The sequence below is a fragment of the Cololabis saira genome, chromosome 17 (genome assembly GCF_033807715.1).
Source record: "Cololabis saira isolate AMF1-May2022 chromosome 17, fColSai1.1, whole genome shotgun sequence".
Taxonomy (NCBI): Eukaryota; Metazoa; Chordata; class Actinopteri; order Beloniformes; family Belonidae; genus Cololabis; species Cololabis saira.
Genome location: NC_084603.1, coordinates 4,583,808 through 4,603,011, shown reverse-complemented (window position 1 = coordinate 4,603,011; position 19,204 = coordinate 4,583,808). Strand labels below are relative to the sequence as shown.

General features: G+C 37.1%; 1 protein-coding gene across 1 annotated transcript; it reads right to left on the bottom strand.

Annotated features, from left to right (window-relative positions):
- Positions 1-1,030: 1,030 nt before the first annotated feature.
- agpat5 (1-acylglycerol-3-phosphate O-acyltransferase 5 (lysophosphatidic acid acyltransferase, epsilon)) lies at positions 1,031-19,058 on the bottom strand. The gene is made up of 8 exons (XM_061745485.1): positions 18,321-19,058; positions 13,520-13,589; positions 13,324-13,439; positions 13,131-13,220; positions 10,983-11,073; positions 9,911-10,072; positions 4,236-4,359; positions 1,031-3,054 (listed from the first exon to the last, which is right to left on the bottom strand). Exons 1-8 carry the CDS (start codon positions 18,537-18,539, stop codon positions 2,829-2,831), a joined length of 1,098 nt encoding a protein of 365 aa, XP_061601469.1. The 5' UTR covers positions 18,540-19,058; the 3' UTR covers positions 1,031-2,828.
- Positions 19,059-19,204: the final 146 nt, after the last annotated feature.

Genomic DNA, 19,204 nt, shown 5'->3' with positions numbered 1-19,204 from the left:
GCCAAAGGCGTCATTTTCCCAGTGGAGAAGGGGGAGGTAAATGGAGTGACTTTTCATCTGGGGTGGAAGTCTCCAGGTGGTGTTGTCAACACTTCTTGATTGCAACCAAAACCATTACTATCACTGCAGAAAGGTCACGTTGCAATACATGAAGTGAGGAGGCACTTATCATGCTTAGGGTGGTGCCTACAGAAACTAGCGTGGGCAGCAATATTATCTGGATCTGAGGTTACTTGATTACAGTGCCAGGACTCATTGGCTTAAATGGTCACAGAATGGTTCAACAAGCATGAAACATTTTCACACTTGGATAACCCACGAGACATTACTGATAATCTTTTGGATGTGCTGAAGAAGAGTTGATGCAGTGGTCCAACTCTCTCTTCATTAACTGAAGATCTTTGTTACAGTTTAGCTAAAGCCACAGAGATATTGAATCCTTTGACGGTTTAAGTCTGATCAGAAATAATTATCACATTGAATAAATATTCAGCATGTCATTTGTTTTTGTGCACAGCATAAGTCATAAAACGAACCCAAAATTAAGGAGAGCAAACAAATATGCAGAAATGTTTGAGTAGATGATCTCAGATCATTACCCAGTGCAAGTTAAAGGAAAACCAGCATGTTGATATAAAATATACCTTATCTTGAAAGACTTTCAGGTTCTACTTTTGACCATGCTTCTTAACATTAAATACAATTCAGTATAAAGACAATAACTAGATATGTCTTCTAACTTTCTTTTTTACACAACTGTCAAGATATACATAAATAGTTAGTACCATGATTTAGTAAAACCTTTTTCAGTGAGGCAATCTTGCAGCACATATTAGTTTTCTTCAAGTGCATGTGGGTGTGTCCATCAGTACTCTTTGACAGACTGATCAAACATATCTTAAATTCCTGATTCTGTCACGTGACTAAAATCACAGATATGTAATGTGAAAAGACAAAACTTTTCAGTGACCCCAACAATAGTTGTGTGCATGTGAAACAGTCAGAGGCTCATCCACAGCAGATTCCACTGTCAATTTTCACAAGTACATAAGTCTTTATTATTCACGTACCTTTGAAAAATAATTAAAAGAAAAACCAAAAACAAAAAGACAGAAAAGCTTATATTCCCCAAAGAAAACCACTTTATTTCACTCTGGTCCCCCCCGCTCCCACATGTTAAAGGGTTTTATTGTTCAATACTAATAATCATCCTCAAAAAGTGTAAATCAATGTATTTGTAGAGCAAAATAAGCCACTATGAGCTGTAGACAACGTGACCGCATGCTGCAGTAAGCAGCAGCTCCAGCAGAGCGCCTCCATGCAGTCACCTGATGGAAAAGAGCCAGTGTGGCCCTCAAAGAGAAGGCACACGTTTCCAAAAACAGTTGACATTTAAATACTGTCTACAGAGTTACCTGATGAGTTACAGTCTGCTCTTGTCAGAATAAAAATGACTATAAAATGGCTGACAGGTTTCATTTAAGAACTAGGAAGGATTATTCAAGTGAGGTATTGGAGCGACACGTAAAAAAACCCACAAGATTTACTTTATGATGGATATGAAAAAAAAATACAAGGGGAGGATAAAGGAGCTAGTATGTAAAGTGACAAGTGGAAAATGCAATGGTTTCTTTAGAGTAAACAATGACAGACATACAGTGCATTTCACAATACAGCAATGTTATAATACAAATGGCTTTGAGTGCACAGGAACCTGCGATATACTGTTAAAATGGCTTTGTCAGCTTTTTGTTAGGTAGATGCTTTCAAGAGAACTGCAACCTGTTTATTAAAAGTAAAAAAAAGCATGTATCTAAGTTAAGAAATGGAATTAATTATAAAAGAGAGAAGTATGTTTTCTATACAGAGAAAATGGAAATTATGCTCGTTTGTGTGTAACGGTAAAGAACAAACAAAACATGAACAAACAAAAAGGTATTGCTCAACATATAACACAGCGATCAATCAGGTAAACACACCGGCTTTTGGCAATGGATGACAACATAGGGCTATTTTATATTTTACACTAAGAGAACATTTTTACTTATATACACACAGTCCTCTGTGAGAGCAATGCCCACATTCATGGAAAAAGTCTTTGCTTCTAAATGCAAATATTGCATTTTTTAAAAGCCTCTTTCCAGTTTCCATGAATGACAATGTTTTAAGTTACGTTCTCTGTCAAAACAACAAGGTGTGAGCATGAATATTTATGTCAAACAATGTAGCTGGTGTTTTGTTTATGGGCCCTTACAGAGGACTGTGTGCTGCTCATTTTATATTCTAACAGTGTAAAATCACTACTCTGTGGGAAAGGTGCATCATCTTCCTGATAGGGGACTTTGCATGTAAAACATTACAACCAATATCAAGCAGGCAGTGTACTTAATCATTTATGATCAAGGACCATTAAATGTCTGAGTACTCAGTACTTAGTTTTCAAAAATAAAAAAGGTGCGTTAAAAGGGGCAGATGATTGATGGGAAAAACAGCATGCAAATATATCAATCTGGATCAATCTGAAGGAGGGGAATTATTTTGAGAACATTTTTTAGCCATATTCATTTAATATTCTAGGTGTATTTTTTTTGGAAGATTTTACAGTTCAGAAATCTGCTCTTATTTTCTCATCATCTCAGCCTGCAAACAAGAGGGTTCAAGTAGCTAAAATAGCTTAATATCTCTCAGTATCCCCAGTCAAAAACTGAGCGCCTCATCAGATGCTGCCCTGCACCGTTAACACACCTTGTGTTGTTGTAATAATGGCAAAATGGCACCTCGCTCCACGTTTTCTGTGCATCTCATGTTGGTAGTCCCCACCACGTTGGTTAAGGGAAGACATTGACCCACAGCCAGCCCAGGAGAGTCCCACACACCCAGGTTCTCACGTACAGCTTCCTGCCGTTCTCCGTCAGCAAAAGTGGCAGTGTCAGCCCCCCCAGGATAATCACTGAGGGGAGGGTCTTGGAGAGTTTCAGTGGAGAAGGTTTTCCCTCCCCGGGGAAAGTACAAATTTTGTCTGAGTCCTGCGACTCGTAGAAATCCATCAGCAGCCTAGGAAAAAGACAGATACGTCTCTTAGGAATCCAAAGTCGTCTGAGAAACGGAAGATGATTGCAAAATAAATCAAACCGAGAAAAAAAATACATTCCCATCATGATTCTTAGAGCAGTTACAGCGCAAAGAACACCAAGAGTCACGTCAAGGCTATGAGAGCAACAAAATGTCATTAAAACAACAAAATGTCATATTCAATATAACATCAAAAACATGCAACAGCACAACACCTCTAGGCCTTTTTTCTTGTCAGACGCATTCATCAATAACATTTTAAAGTTTTGGGCAAAACAAATGAGTCAAAATAATCTTGCATGACTTCTCTCTATAGTTTGTTTCTGCAGATGCACATCAGAACATCAGAACACAGACTGCTGTTCAGTTCACTTAAAGAAACTTGAACCAACCATAAATGCACAATTAAGTTTTAATGTTTCCACTCAAGCAGAATTAAAGATTTCTGTTGGTCAACAAATTTAGACCTTGAAAACTTATACTGGATGTGAACCAGTATCTGGATAAGACTTGTTAATGTCTTCATGAAACAACCAATAGAGTGTTGTTTGTTTCAACTCTGGTCAGCTCCCTGAGCAAGCACCATCTGCATCAGCTCGGCAAGTATTTGTTGTTTTTTTTAAATTCACGGGAGAGAGACATGAAGATACAAGATAACATTTTTCTTTTTAAACAATTTTGGCCAGAAGCTGCTGTGAATAAACAGCAGAACAAATGCATTTAAATTTAATCAAATGAGGACTCTTAAGAACTTATTAGACATAACAGAATGTTTGACATAATTTAAAAACATATTTGGAGTAAAGTTTAATAACCACTGCCATGTTTTCTGTCCATCATATGTCCCATATGCTGACACAATGAAAATTCAACATAGTTGAAGCTAATCTTTATCTGCAACACTGAAGTAATCTGGCTTTAGGGCTTTAAAACAAAAACAAGCAGCCGTCACTGTTATGGATGTTCTTTGACAAACTCTAGGCAGTTTTTACTCCCACGTTCACACTGGAATTAGAACGAGTATCTGCTTTAAACTGGTGGCGCATCAGTGGGGAAAAAGACAAAAAAAAAACACAACAACCCCCAAACAGTTCACATACAGACTGGATAACATGCAATTTCGACATGATACACAGTTCCACAGGAGACACACACACACTCACCGGTCCTTGATTTCGAACCGATCGTGCAGCCACCTGCGGAAAAACACAGGCTCTGAAGGGATTTCCTTTATGTCCACACGCTCGAAGTGTATGTGCACACGGGGACATTCTTTGCAGAGGAATTCTGTCAAAAACAAAAAATAAAAGACGAAACAAAAACAGGAAAGCCTTTCAGTAAATCAACACGTACAGTAGGCACTTAAAACCAACTTGAGGTGACAGTGATGGAGTAGAGCTACGATGACAATGTCAGAGAAACCCTTTTGAGGGGAGAGTAAAGGCAAAAAAAAAAAAAAACAGTGTGATCAGGTCAGTTGGTACGACGGAGTATTAGGACCAAACTAAGACAAAAAAAAAAAAAAAGGAAATTACGAGAATAAAGTCGTAAAATTACGAGAATAAAATCGTAATATTTTGAGAATAAAGTCGTAATATTACGAGAATAAAGTCATAATATTATATATATTATAAATATATAAATATAACTTCACAAAATGCTCAATATTCCTCATTTTTACACAGGGAGAAGAGTTCTCATAAATTATATTCTCATAATATTACGACTTTATTCTCATAATATTACGACTTTATTCTCGTAATGTTACTACTTTATTCTCGTAATGTTACTACTTTATTCTCGTAATGTTACTACTTTATTCTCGTAATGTTACTACTTTATTCTCGTAATGTTACTACTTTATTCTCGTAATGTTACGACTTTATTCTCGTAAAGTTACGACTTTATTCTCGTAAAGTTACGACTTTATTCTCGTAAAGTTACGACTTTATTCTCGTAAAGTTACGACTTTATTCTCGTAATATTACGACTTCATTCTCGTAATATTACAACTTTATTCTCATAATACAACTTTATTCTCATAATACAACTTTATTCTCGTAATTTTACGACTTTATTCTCATTATATTATGACTTTATTCTCGCAATTTCCAATTTTTTTTGTCTTAGTTTGGCCCTAATACTCCGTCGTAAGTTGGTACTGACTTAACATTTAGATAAAAAAAAAAAAAAAAAAAAAATCGTTCATGCCAGTGTAAATGCTACCAAATGTATTTTCAACAGTAGATACTTTCAAATACTTAATTCTCTCTGTATCGAGCCTCCAGTGAAATTAAAACGTCAGGTTTTGTTTCTTCACTTGTTGCACTAAGTATCTGAGAAGGTCACATAAAAATGTAACCAACTGTGAAAACTCAAGGCTGCACGTGTATCCCCAGAGACCTTCAAGTTCCTGTTTCCACAACACTCAATACTATCAGGAAATGTGGCACTGCGGCCAAAAGAGGAAACTTGATCGAAGACAGCAGGGAAAGATTGCTTCACTGTGGGAAGACGGCATCTTCCTCAGCTGCGGCACGGATCTGAATTGACGAACAAGCGTGCCACCTTAATCAATACTGACAACTCAGGTGCGATGTGGAGGCTCGGGACGACTCCAGCACCAACATTTATTAAACAAAAACCCACCTGAGAAAGACAAAGACACTCTCAAGCTACAATGCTGTACGTGCATCCAATCCTCACGTATGAGGGACGTAATGTTAAAGGTTTCTGTTTAGTCCTATTTATTTAGTACAAAGCCATTATAAAGTCCTTATAGCATTTCAGAAATACAATGCTGAACCCACTATAAAAAAAAAGGAAAAAAAAAAAGCGAGTTTCCACCGCAGGTCATGTGTGTTAAAGCTGAACAATGCTTCAAAACACTTTAAAAACAACCAGCTGGAACAGTAGAAGGAAACCAACTCTTTGCTCTGGCGCGCCAAAAAACACCCCATGTTTTAAATACACTTATAAACTTTAATAAAAGCTAAAAATATCTTGAGTTTAAAGCAGACAAAGAGAACAGCAGCAAATTGTCAATCACTCGTGGACAGGAAATTTTTGTTTTTCTTAAAATAAGATCAACTATTACTTCCTTACACACAGGGCCATTTAACCTAAAAACACATAACAGACTGTGAAAACATCTCTCCTGAAATATACTCGACTAATTTTGGGTTTTAGCTGCCAAAAGTAGGTCAGTTGTGTTGCTTTAAACAAAACTTGATGCTCAACATATTTACTAGAGGAGGAATTATACTAAAACTGATCACTGGAATAATAATAAAAGAAGTTTTTTAGATATATGGCTAAAATATATAAAGAGAGGAACAAATGCTTCATATTGATTTGGCATAGGTTTTACACAAGATGCCCATCCTGACACAACCCTGTCCACTTGCCCTGACTGACTGGGGTGATGGGGAGTTTAGTGTCCTTCCCGGGGACATCGTGGCCTGTGACATTACTGAGATTTGATGCACCAAGCTTCAAGATGAAGAGGAACTGATTCCACCCACACTCACTTTCAAACCAAAGCAAGTAAAAAAACAACCTGAACATACAGCAGAGACACTAAGAGAGGAAATAAACGGTTTCATACGGTAATTTCTGAAACAAAATCTGAAAAACCAGGTGCAATACTATCAAACATTCCTTGTAAGCAGCAAACTAACAGTGAAAAATTCACACAGGGAAATAGCTGCACATCTCCGTTTGTTCAGTTTATTGATGTGAAAACAAGTTTCAACTAATAACAGACATTGGGGATTTTGTTTTTACCTTGAAATGTATTTGTGCATCATAATTATGCCGAAATCAATATTCTCAACCAACTCAGTTCCAAAGCAGCACACATTATTCAGAGGAAAAATCTTGTGATTTCTGCAGGGACTAGTGCACTAGTGTACATAAATCCCTTAAAATTATGTTATTATGGAGAAAACAGGCACTTAACAGCTTTAAAAAAAAAAAAACACAAAAAAAAACAGACCACCTGCCAATGCACCTAACAAGGAAACTGGTTTAAAACTAAGGGTCATATAAATGTTAAGGTCAATAATAATTATTAAAGAAATGTTGATTTGAGCTATTAGTTACATACAGAATATTCCCTATCTCGTAATAATAGTTCAAATTATTAATCATTTTTGAGAAACATTTGAAGTCATGCAGCCACAATGGTGACAAGTCACTTCCACTACCCTGGAAGTCACTAAAGTCACCTTCACCATGTGAGGCCAGGAAGTGCGTGATGAGAGGAATGCTTTTCTATTCTCTGGCCTGTTTGTGAGAAACATCGATGCTTATCCTAGACTTGAACGGGATGTTTTTTTGTTGTGTCTTTTTCTTTTTTTAAAAATCCAAACATTGCTCATCAGACAACTTGGAACACACAATAACAAAGACAAAAAAAACAAGACAACAAAACACAAAGTCATGCTGTTTACAGGAAAGTGTGTTTGTTGTTAGGTGATGTTTGCTTTGTGACTAATTACCGGGAAGGTTATTCACAATGTGGCAGGTTTGATAATCCAGTTTACGTTTACACTGCCGAACAATGAACGCACAGACTGGAACTTCTGTTAGGACCCCGTACTTTTATCTGGTGATCCAGAAACGCTATATATATATATATATATATATATATATATATATATATATATATAAATAAATAAAACTGTGTCATTTCTGCAGCGTGTTTATTAAAACGCGTTGTGTCCGCTTGCATCTTTAGTGACTTTGTAGATTAAATAGAAACAGATGATCAACTCTATTCCCAAAAAAAAAGGCAAAAATGTAAACTTCCACACGTGATAGTTTGCTGGTTTTCATTAGTTTTTATTTAAATTATGTTAAAATTTACAGTGAGCATGTTCAGACCTGGTGGACTAGTGCACAGTTTTTTATTATCATTGTGTGTGAAGGTTATAAGAGTGTGTGAAGGTTATAAGAGGTTATCACTTATAACAGACACCTAGAAAACAAGTTTGGTCAAATTGCCTGATAACTTTAATACCATTGCGCTGGATCAACTGCCAGGTGGTAGCCAAGGCAACGGAGATTCAGAGAAGAGCCGGCTACCGCAGGACGGCGACACGAGTAGGGGTGGGCAAAAATATCGATATGGCAATATATCGCAAAACTTTTCCAGCCGATTCAATATCGATATTCAAAATTTGAATATCGATTTTTTTTTTTTTTTTTTTATATTTTTTATCATTATATCACCCAGTGCTCCTACCTAAGTGACAGTCCTGGGCATTGCCACTCTCTACCAACCCTGGGAGGGCCCTGCACTGAGCTCAGGTTTTATTTCATTTTATAATTTTATAATATAACACAATTGCCTGTCCTTAAAAAATGAAAAATAATGGACAGAGGTTTATTTATTTATGGATTTATATCTATACTGACTGATCACTGTGCCTGTCCTTGGTTTTAGTTCCATCTTTCTTGTGTTTATTATCATTTGCCACATAATTAAAGCAACCTCATACTAAATTTAATGTTAATTTCATATGATGTAAATGATACAAAAAACATACAAATATGTTGTAACTTTAGCTTGTATAGTTATAATAAAACATTGTTTTGACTCAGTTTGTCCCATGAATTGTCACTATAATCTGATGAATGTGCAACTCGGATTTTAAGATCCATCACTATCACCTGATGTACATATATACAACTTGGATTTTAAGATGTGTAATGCATTTTTAAATTTTTCGGTGAACTATGTAGAATATAATAATCAGGATATCGCATAATCGGGATATCGCAATGTATATCGTATCGTGGCTCAAGTATCGTGATGCGTATCGTATCGTGAGGTCCTTCCCAATACCCACCCCTAGACACGAGTGATTTTGTAAACTGGAAACTCGCTAGATCACGTCGGTGACGGGTCATCGCTGTGAGAGTAGCCTGCAGGCCGACTGGGCTCCATCAGTACAGGACAGTACAATGCTCCGCGAAGCAGGGGCGAGGATCGCGACCCACAAACTTTAAATATTCGTCCATCAAATGCAACGATGATGAACATGCCAGAATCTCTTTCCAATTTCACAATTAATGGAAATGTAGCATTTCATTTTAAGTAGTTTCTACTCTGGGATAGACCGTCTTGTTTCCTTTATTTATTTGAATGATAGATAATATTTGTAGCTTAAAACGATTTAGGAAACTATCTCTGAACTTTGATTCTTTGAAACAAATATATTTACTGTTTGTTACTGATCTCCCGTTGCTAAGTCGTATCTCAGGTCCGTTCTAATTACTGGAGAAGTCAACAATGTGTCCATTGCATAAAGACCTTATGGGACGGTAGTGATTGTGCCAGGTATTAGTCAGACCCTCAGGTGTTACTGTTAAAAACTACCTGGTTCCAACGGCTGCGGACGAGAGGTTAAATAGTCCGCTCACCCGGTCCGCTGTGGCTTGTTATAAAACTAATGATTTAAACTGAAAACACATTAAAGCATGAATAATTATAATTATTATAATAATAATAATTATTTAATATTTATGTTTTTTGGTAAGTGACCGTGGCATAAGCGGGATAATGCCCGATGAGGTGCACATTATCATATGACGCGGAGGCGTGAACCGTCCGACGCAAAGCGTACATTATACACACAATGTTTTTTAAAGTAATGTATTAAAATTAGGTTAATAGTGTAACAAAAGTGACTAGGGGAAAAAGCAATATAGTCTCTTTTCTTTTTTTTTTAACCCATGAAGATTTCACTTCACAATCTCCCTGTAGCACTAATTTAAATAAGACGCACACTGGGAAAAATAAGTAAAAAAAAAACCTCAGGTATTTCCTGACCTGGCATCGATGGTGCAGGTCTTCTCTGACCGGATTTATCTAACGTTCCCTCATAGGCCACTGTGACATCGTACACAGCATCCAGATGGCCCCTCATGGCCTCCAGCGCAATATGAGACGCCTTCATCCTGGGTGTAAGCGTATGCTTCAGAACAGCCAGCCCTGCAAGAAGGAATGCAACATTTGATTTCAATTCATCACCTCTTCAAATATAAAGCATTATGTTTAACCTTAAACTTGCCTGAGCTCAGTGAAGACAGGCTAACTCCCCATCTCTACATATATTTTTGACACTCTCTCCTGTTCATTATAAACATACTAGCCACAATCACTGACTTAATAGATTGTATCAAAATGGGGGATTTTAAAAACATTGAACATCTGTGTGAATGTCTGTGCCTCTGTCACCCCATAGTGTGTTGGTCCTTGGTAAATGTGACACCACCCTCTGCTCCCTAATACCTCACTAATAGCAGATAATGTCATCAGCACATGTCATCTCACTCAAGCGATTTATTTGGATTAAAGGGGGAAGGTGATATTCAGAGCTGTGGCCGAGATAGGCTTAATCTCCGCAAAATCACCAACTGTTAATGACAAACTGCACAACAACATATTTATGTCGGTTCAAGAAATGCAAAAACTTTGAGCTCAAAGCTGGAATATTTAACAAACAGCCTTAATGAAAGTTGACCACCTCCTGAAGCCATCCCATCATTTAATACAATTAACGAAAGCTACTTTTGATTAATCACATCCGTTCTTAATAATACTTGTTTGGTCTGGAAAATATATCCAGCATATTCTACCTTAACTGCATATTCTAAAGAGTTTTTTTTGCAGACTCTAACCCTCTGAAGCCTGCTTTTTATCTGCCTTTCATTTTAAAAAGGAACCATTTTTTTATATAATAAATTGAAAAAGTTGAGAAAATTAATTTAGAGCTTTATAAATCTGAATGCAGGTGATTTATTTTAATAAGCTGAAACGTGACCACAGATTGTAAACCTAGTCAGCAGTTTTTTTTTAATTGTATTCATTAGTCCAGTGGTGGCTGCGAGCCTCAGTTTACCTTCTTTTGCAGCAAAAGCCTGACTGTCGGCAACAACATTCTTGAGCTCTGGATTATACCGAGTTCCTTCAGGGAAGATAACGAGATACATCTGTGAGGAGATAAAACCAAAACATCAAGTTAAAACCTTAGTGTGCATCTTATTTCAGCTTCCAAAGAGAAGGTTTCTAACATTCACCGGATATGGGTGGGAAAACACACTGTGGTAAACTTAAAATAAAGAAAAGTTTAGATAAAGAATCTTACTTTGTTTAAAGTACATTTGCACATGAGACGAAACAATATTTTGTCTGATCTGTTTATTAGATTTAAAACGGTATCCTTGTTCCTTCCATCCAACAGTGTGCAGAAGGAGCAACTCCTTTGATGTTTTTATTATTTTACAAGGAATCATTTAGTCTCTTTTCTATAAAACATTAAGACTGTAAAATGCCTTTTTCAGCAAATAAGAAAAACAAAAGAACAGTTCATCACACTTATCATTCATAACACTTGGCACCGACAGCCGTCTGGGAATTATTTAATGGAAACAAACTGAAACACTGTTGAAAATATCTATAATCGTGTGCTTACACAAGTGTTTATTTCCAAGGTTGCTCTTATTTTGCAAACTCAATCGGTTTAACTCTAGACTGCACGTCACAACACAGGTCTCATTGTGTACTTTTGGGTCACCGCAATCACATCTGTTTAACACACCCACTCGTGTCTCCATTCCTTCAGAGGACATTATTACACCGATTGTCATTCATTCCTGGATACTGTCGCAGACCCTCTGGATAGCTGCTACTTAACAAATGCCAACATTACACCACATATTAACCTTTAAATGCAAAGACTGTCTTGAGGTGTTGCATTATGGTCCCATAGGAAGGACAATCAGCACATACTGTAAAAGCAGAAATAGGTCCCCATAATATGAGCAAGACCATGACCCCCACCCACCCCCCCCATACACACACACACACACACACTAATCCCACAAATCCAAAAAGTGATTAAAAGTGATTAAAGAGAAGCCCTTTAACTCACTGACCACTGCCTTTTCCTCATGTTCTGGTTACAAAAAACTATTAGTGTGAAGGTTTGAGTTTGAATTGAAATGCATTGCATATATCTTTCAGTTTTATAAATCAGATAACAGAAGAGCAAAAAAAAACAAAAACATAAAACTTTATCCATCATCTTAAACAATTCAGACCCCAAAAATGGCATACTGGTTTCAAGGCATGCCGTATTAGATATTACTACATAGGATTACTTTGGCACCACTCAGTATTATTATTTGGCACTACTGGTTTGTGTTTTTGCATGGTGCATTGGTCACGTGACACCATCTGTTTTGTAACACTGAGGCACAAGTGGGACCATGTTACATGTACCCAGTCCATGTAACATGTAGGTGAAGCAGGAAAGAAAAAAATCCATGGTAGTGTCATGCCGCTGCTATGAAATTTATGAGGTTTGAGTGGTTTCAGGCGGTGAAAATGTGCTTTTCTAAAGCCTTGTTACAACCAAAAACGTAATAATGGCCAATAACGTAATAATTGCCAATAACGTAATCATTTTGGCCATTTCAAATGTAATAAGGCCAATAGTGTAATAATGTGCCAATAATGTAATAACTTTTTGCCGATAATGTAATAAGGCATTACATTATTGGCTGGTTATTACATTATTGGCCTGGTATTAAAAAATTATTAAAAAATTATTACATTATCGGCAAAAAGTTATTACATTATTGACTCAAAAGTTTTATTACATTATTGGCACATTATTACACTATTGGCTTTATTACATTTGAAATGGCCAAAATTATTACATTATTGGCAGTTATTACGTTATTGGCCGTTATTACGTTTTTGGTTGTAACAAGCCTTAAGACTTGTTAGTCGAGCTCTCTCTCTCTCAAACACCTGATTGTCCTGCTAGCCGTTTGGAGCTGCGACCACCATATACTCCAGGTAACACACCAGCTACTTGTCATGCTCATCACACAATAGCACATAAACAAATAAATACAATTATATATATACAGTATACAATTAGTTATTTTTCCTGTACTGAAAGGGGAAAGTGTTGCATGTGTTTCGCTTGTAGTACATTGAGTTAAATGGATGATATAAAAAATGTAACGTGTATACATACTGGTGTTCCACATTGAGTCTGACTGAAGAGCTTCTTTCTCATGGCCTTTTCATTAAATTTTGCACTTCGTTTCACATAGATTCCCCCATGCTGAAAGTAAAAGACAATGCTGTGAGAAAAGCTAATAAATTCAAAATTACAGTTACACTAATAATTTGAAAACGACACCCTCGTACTCACACAGTTGCATTACCTGGGAGAAATACCATCCGTAAAGCGGCAGCCACTTGAGTCCATCTTTTAGGACGTATCTGACATGACCTAAAGCACTTTGCCTGATGGCGAGCATGTCAGCAATGATCCAATCAGCTGAAAGGAAAATAGCAGACATTTTAACCAATTTCAAATTAGACTGGATGTTTTCAAAAGTGAAAAGTCTGATCCATTACCTGTGCACTGATGATTTGACAGGTAGATCACGTTCTCTTTTTTCTTTGGTATATCTCCATATATAACAATCTACAAAGAAACAAGGATGAGAAGGTCAAAATATACACATATGTCAGTTGAAAGCCAGACACCTTCAACAATCACGAATCTGCAGAATTTTAACAACAATTGTTACAGATTCAAGGTCCAAGGTTTTGGTCAAATCTGAAACACAGTCTCAGTAAGACTCAAATTTAATCATGTGACCTTTATTGTGGAATCCTGCATTAAATGTTTTACATAAATAACTCCCATGGTTGTAACTTGCTGCACCACTCTTTATCAACACATGCAAGGTGTGCCAACCCTGCAAAGGCATGCAGACTTTCTGGTACTGGAGCAGGACCTTCTTGTTCTTTGTCTAACAGCCAACGGTTTGGACTAGTTTAATAGAAATGTCTGTTCTGTTCTGCTCTGCATGGGTGTGCAGCTTTTCCTGTACATCTTAGACCGGATTATCCATATACTGAACCGGGAAAGCGCCCAGGGGCCCCACATCAAAGGACTAACTGGACCATATATGTCATATTTTGTTATTTTCTCTCTATATTTGCTGGAAGAGGAGCAAACCGGTACAGCAGTAACCAATGATATAATAAAAACACATGAAAACAATAATAATAATTAATAAAATAAAAAGAATTGCCTTTGAGTGAGTGTGCTGCTCCCTTCCTTCACATCAGCTCATTCAGTAGGCCTGTTTGATTGTTTAGTCATATGCTGTAATTAGGGCTGGGCGATTTTGGACAAAAATAAAATCCCGATTTTTTTCACTGAAAACCCGATTTTCGATTTCGATTTTTTTGGTAAAACTACAAAAGACAATGGAATACATTTTTAAAGAAAAATAGCAAACAAATTTCCCTATTGGGAATGAAGTGCAATTGAAAGATACTGTAAATCCTCCTTGAGTTTAGTAAAGTGACAACATTTACAATTTTCTTGACCAAACAAAGATGACTAGACGAGCTCTGTCTGAAATGCAGCCAGCTGCAAAAAAGGAACATCCATTTTCCGATTTTCCTTTTTTAACATCGATTTTGATTAATAAATCCGATTTAGATTTAAAATCGATTAATCGCACAGCCCTAGCTGTAATAGTTTTGCATGTAGTCCCCAGACAGGCCATATATGATGGAAATGATGTTAGTTAACATGTGGTGTTAATTGGCATGCGAGTTGCATTCTGATTGGAGCATCAGTGTAGTACGGCGTTTGTAGACTCATGTCTATCTGTGGTGATACTCTTAGTTGGTTGCTTGTCTTACATTTATTTGTAGTATGAGTGTTGAGCATGTACTTCAGCAATACGTTCTTTATAACCATAGTAGAGTTCCCTTTTTTTTTGTTAAATCTGTTTATTGGCATTTTTGCTGAGAACATCATGTACAAGTCACATGTTCCCCGCTGCCCCACCCTCACCACATCATGTTCCCAGATCCTCGAAAGAAAGAAAGAAAGAAAGAAAGAAAGAAAGAAAGAAAGAAAGAAAGAAAGAAAGAAAGAAAGAAAGAAAGAAAGAAAGAAAGAAAGAAAGAAAGAAAGAAAGAAAGAAAGAAAGAAAGAAAGAAAGAAAGAAAGAAAGAAAGAAAGAAAGAAAGAAAGAAAGAAAGAAAGAAAGAAAGAAAGAAAGAAAGAAAGAAAGAAAGAAAGAAAGAAAGAAAGAAAGAAAGAAAGAAAGAAAGAAAGAAAGAAAGAAAGAAAGAAAGAAAGAAAGAAAGAAAGAAAGAAAGAAAGAAAGAAAGAAAGGTCCCAGTAGTGAGATTGTCAAAATATATAAGAAAGGGCAACCAAACCTTTTTTAATTTGTCCTTATTACCCCTCAGAGTGAATTTGATCTTCTCCAATTTTAGGTGAAACATAATGTCTCTCATCCACCTGACAAGTGAGGGAGGTTTTGAGCTCTTCCAGTTCAATAGTATTTGGCATCGGGCCAGCAAAATAGTAAAAGGCCACCACATAATACATGTTTAATGGCCAGTCGTAGTTCTCAGGGTTTTACTCCAAATACAGCTGTAAGAGGATGTGGATCAATTTTCATATTGAAAACATTGCTCAAGGAGTTAAATATTGCAAGCCAGAATGTGCAAAGAGTGAGACATGTCCAAAACATGTGTATTAAAGTAGCTGGAGCATGCTTGCACCGATCACACGTGGGATCAATATTGGGGTAAATCTTGGCCAGTTTGATTTCCCTTTTTTACCCTAAAATGTGGGAGGAGGGGGGCACTTCAAGTGTGGTCACCCCGGGGAACCAGACTGAGTTAATCCGGGTCTGTGTACAACTGTGCTATGCATGGGTGCAGATCCCGGGGGGGACGGGGGGGACATGTCCCCCCCAATTTCTGAAAAACATGAATTGTCCCCCCCAATAAAAATATCCTAAATTATTCAAAATTGAACAAATGTATTTTCAGACTTAAAGGTTGAATATGTAGAATATTTATCAAAAATGGCGTCCGTATTAATGGTGCCATCGGTGTAAACCGGAGTCAAGTTCTCTCGTCTGATTTATGTCTGACCTGGCAATAAAGCTTTTTCTGATTCTGAAATATATATTTTTTTAAATAATACATCCACGGTATGTTTTGAGGTGTACAGAATGAAAGCAATGGGTCCTTTTTTTTTAGAACTGTTTACCACCATAACTGTTAAAACATGATCAGTTAGTTTAAACAACTTGTTTAGGGCTCCATATTTCATCCATATATCAATTGATCGTGCATAAAGTAGTCCCATAGGATAAAAGGAAGATGGTGAGAAGAATTTGAGATGAGTAGACACTACATGCCCAAAACCCTTAAAATTATGATTTACGAATATAACAGTTACGTAAGCAGTGACACACACTGTTGGCTGTTTAGGACAAATAAACAAGAAAGGTAAGCACAATAAATGATTCCCTGTGCAGTATTCTTTGGCGAGCCTCTACCAATTTATGGCATGGTATGAGTTGCATATTGGCAAAAAATAAAAAATTTAAATCACGTTGGTGTCCCCCCCAATCCTGACATCGGATCTGCACCCCTGGTGCTATGGCATATACACTATGATACAAGAGATTAAGGCTGATTTATGGTTCCGCGTCGCCGCGTACCCCTACGGCGTAGGCTCTGCGTCGATTTAACGCAGAACCATAAATCAGCCTTTACTCTGCAGGTCCGTCTTCATCAATACATGAACGCATCACTCACCTCAACCCCTTCATAGGAACTAACAGATCCAGCATGTATTTTGGTCCAAGACCATTCAGTGCTTTGTAGACCAGCAGTAAGATTTTAAACTCTATCCTCCTTTGACTAAACAATTTTGCTGCTGATTCCTTCTCAGCAATGGATTCAACCTAAATTTCTCTTGATGGTTTGTTTAACCTACGTGTGCATGGACTATGTACAGGACTGTCTCAGAAAATTAGAATATTGTGATAAAGTTCTTTATTTTCTGTAATGCAATTAAAAAAACTAAAATGTCATACATTCTGGATTCATTACAAATCAACTGAAATATTGCAAGCCTTTTATTATTTTAATATTGCTGATTATGGTTTACAGTTTAAGATTAAGATTCCCAGAATATTCGAATTTTTTGAGTTAGGATATTTGAGTTTTCTTAAGCTGTAAACTAGGGGTGGGCAAAAATATTGATACGGCAATATATCGCGATACATAGTCTCCCGATACGATATCGATATTCAATGTATGTATCGCGATATATTGCCGTATCAATATTTTTGCCCACCCCTAGCTGCACTATATTTTGTGATTTCAGTGTGGGTGAGACACTGCATTTTATTTTTGTCATTTTAAGTCAGGGGCAAGTAGCTGTACTGTATTTTTGTGATTTCAATTTCAGTGTGGGTGAGACACTGCATTTTATTTTGAGTATTTTGTATCTAAGAATAATGCACACACTGCACTTTTCATTGTGTGTTTTTTCATGCAAATATGTTGCATAATTAAAATGGAAAGTTTGAATTACATTGTTTTGACTCAGTCTGTCCAATGCATTATCACTATCATCTGATGTACATATATACAACTTGGATTTTAAGATGTGTAATGCATTTTTAAATTTTTCGGTGAACTATGTAGAATATCGCGATATATCGCATAATCAAGATATCGCAATTTGTATCGTGGCTCAAGTATCGTGATGCGTATCGTATCGTGAGGTCCTTCCCAATACGCACCCCTACTGTAAACCATGATCAGCAATATTAAAATAATAAAAGGCTTGCAATATTTCAGTTGATTTGTAATGAATCCAGAATGTATGACATTTTTTTTTTTTTTTTTTTTTTTTTTTAAATTGCATTACAGAAAATAAAGAACTTTATCACAATATTCTAATTTTCTGAGACAGTCCTGTATACATGAGTTCTTTATTTTCTGTAATGTAATAAAAAAAAAAAAAAAATGTCATACATTCTGGATTCATTACAAATCAACTGAAATATTGCAAGCCTTTTATTATTTTAATATTGCTGATTATGGCGTACAGTTTAATATTAAGATTCCCAGAATATTCTAATTTTTTGAGATAGGATATTTGAGTTTTCTTAAGCTGTAAACCATGATCAGCAATATTAAAATAATAAAAGGCTTGCAATCTTTCAGTTGATTTGTAATGAATCCAGAATGTATGACATTTTTGTTTTTGTAATTGCATTACAGAAAATCACAATATTCTAATTTTCTTTAACGCAGAACCATAAATCAGGCTTTACTCTGCAGGTCATCAATACATGAACGCATCACTCACCTCGACCCCTGTGTAGTTCTCAAAGAAGAACAGGACCAGGCTCTGGTACATGCAGTACAGCCGGTCGTCTATGTGGTGGTACAGCCTGACCGGGAGGACGGAGGACAGCGCCCTCCACACGCCCCAGGACAGCAGGTAAGCCGGGGCTGTTCCCAGCATGATGGTGGCTGGAAACCAGTACCGCAGCGAGTGTGTGTGCACCACCAGAGACAGCAGCATGGTCACACTCTCAGTTACAGTTACAGTACCACACAGCCGTGGTGTTACAGAGCAGCCTGTGTGTGTGCGGGCACACCTGTCCTGCTCTCAGCACACCTGTCCTGAGAGCTCAGCATAGGAAAGTGCAGGAATGGGACGAGGAGCTAGTGGGCTAAAGCTAAATTTAACCTTGTGTTGCAAAAGCGCAGTTGCAACGTCAGCTGAAACGCTATTACAAAACGCAAAAAACGAAACTAACTCAACTTATTAGGAAACGAGAAAAGCAGTAAAAGGAACCCGGAATCATTTACCGCAGAAGTTAAAAACACCAAAAAAAAAAAAAAAAAACCTCAGCTGAGAATAAACCGAGTTGGGCCGGACTTGGAAGTTTTATCTAACTCTACACTAGACGTAAAGTGCTTTTTCTAAGGTGGGAAAGACAGTAAAGTCTGACCCAAAAGCCAGCCTTTTTGCTAAAAGGAAAAAATGTGTAATCGTTTTCCTCCCTCGGCTCATCTTAATCGGGCTGCTAGCTTCTAGCCCCTCGCTCTGACGTCACCACGCGCCGGACCGTCCGCGGATCTGATTGGTCGAGGGACGTAAGGGACGTCAGCCAATGGGCATCGGGATGCCGATAAAGCCTGAGTTATGGTTCTGCGTTAAATCGACGCAGAATCTACGCCGTA

Bases quoted from the DNA above. Each gene is read 5' to 3' on its own strand.
- agpat5 (XM_061745485.1), bottom strand. From the start codon at position 18,539: ATGCTGCTGTCTCTGGTGGTGCACACACACTCGCTGCGGTACTGGTTT. The intron at 13,440-13,519 runs GTAATGGATCAG...TTTTCCTTTCAG, and splicing joins GTCAAATCATCAGTGCACAG to CTGATTGGATCATTGCTGAC. The intron at 13,221-13,323 runs GTAATGCAACTG...TTTTACTTTCAG, and splicing joins ACGGATGGTATTTCTCCCAG to CATGGGGGAATCTATGTGAA.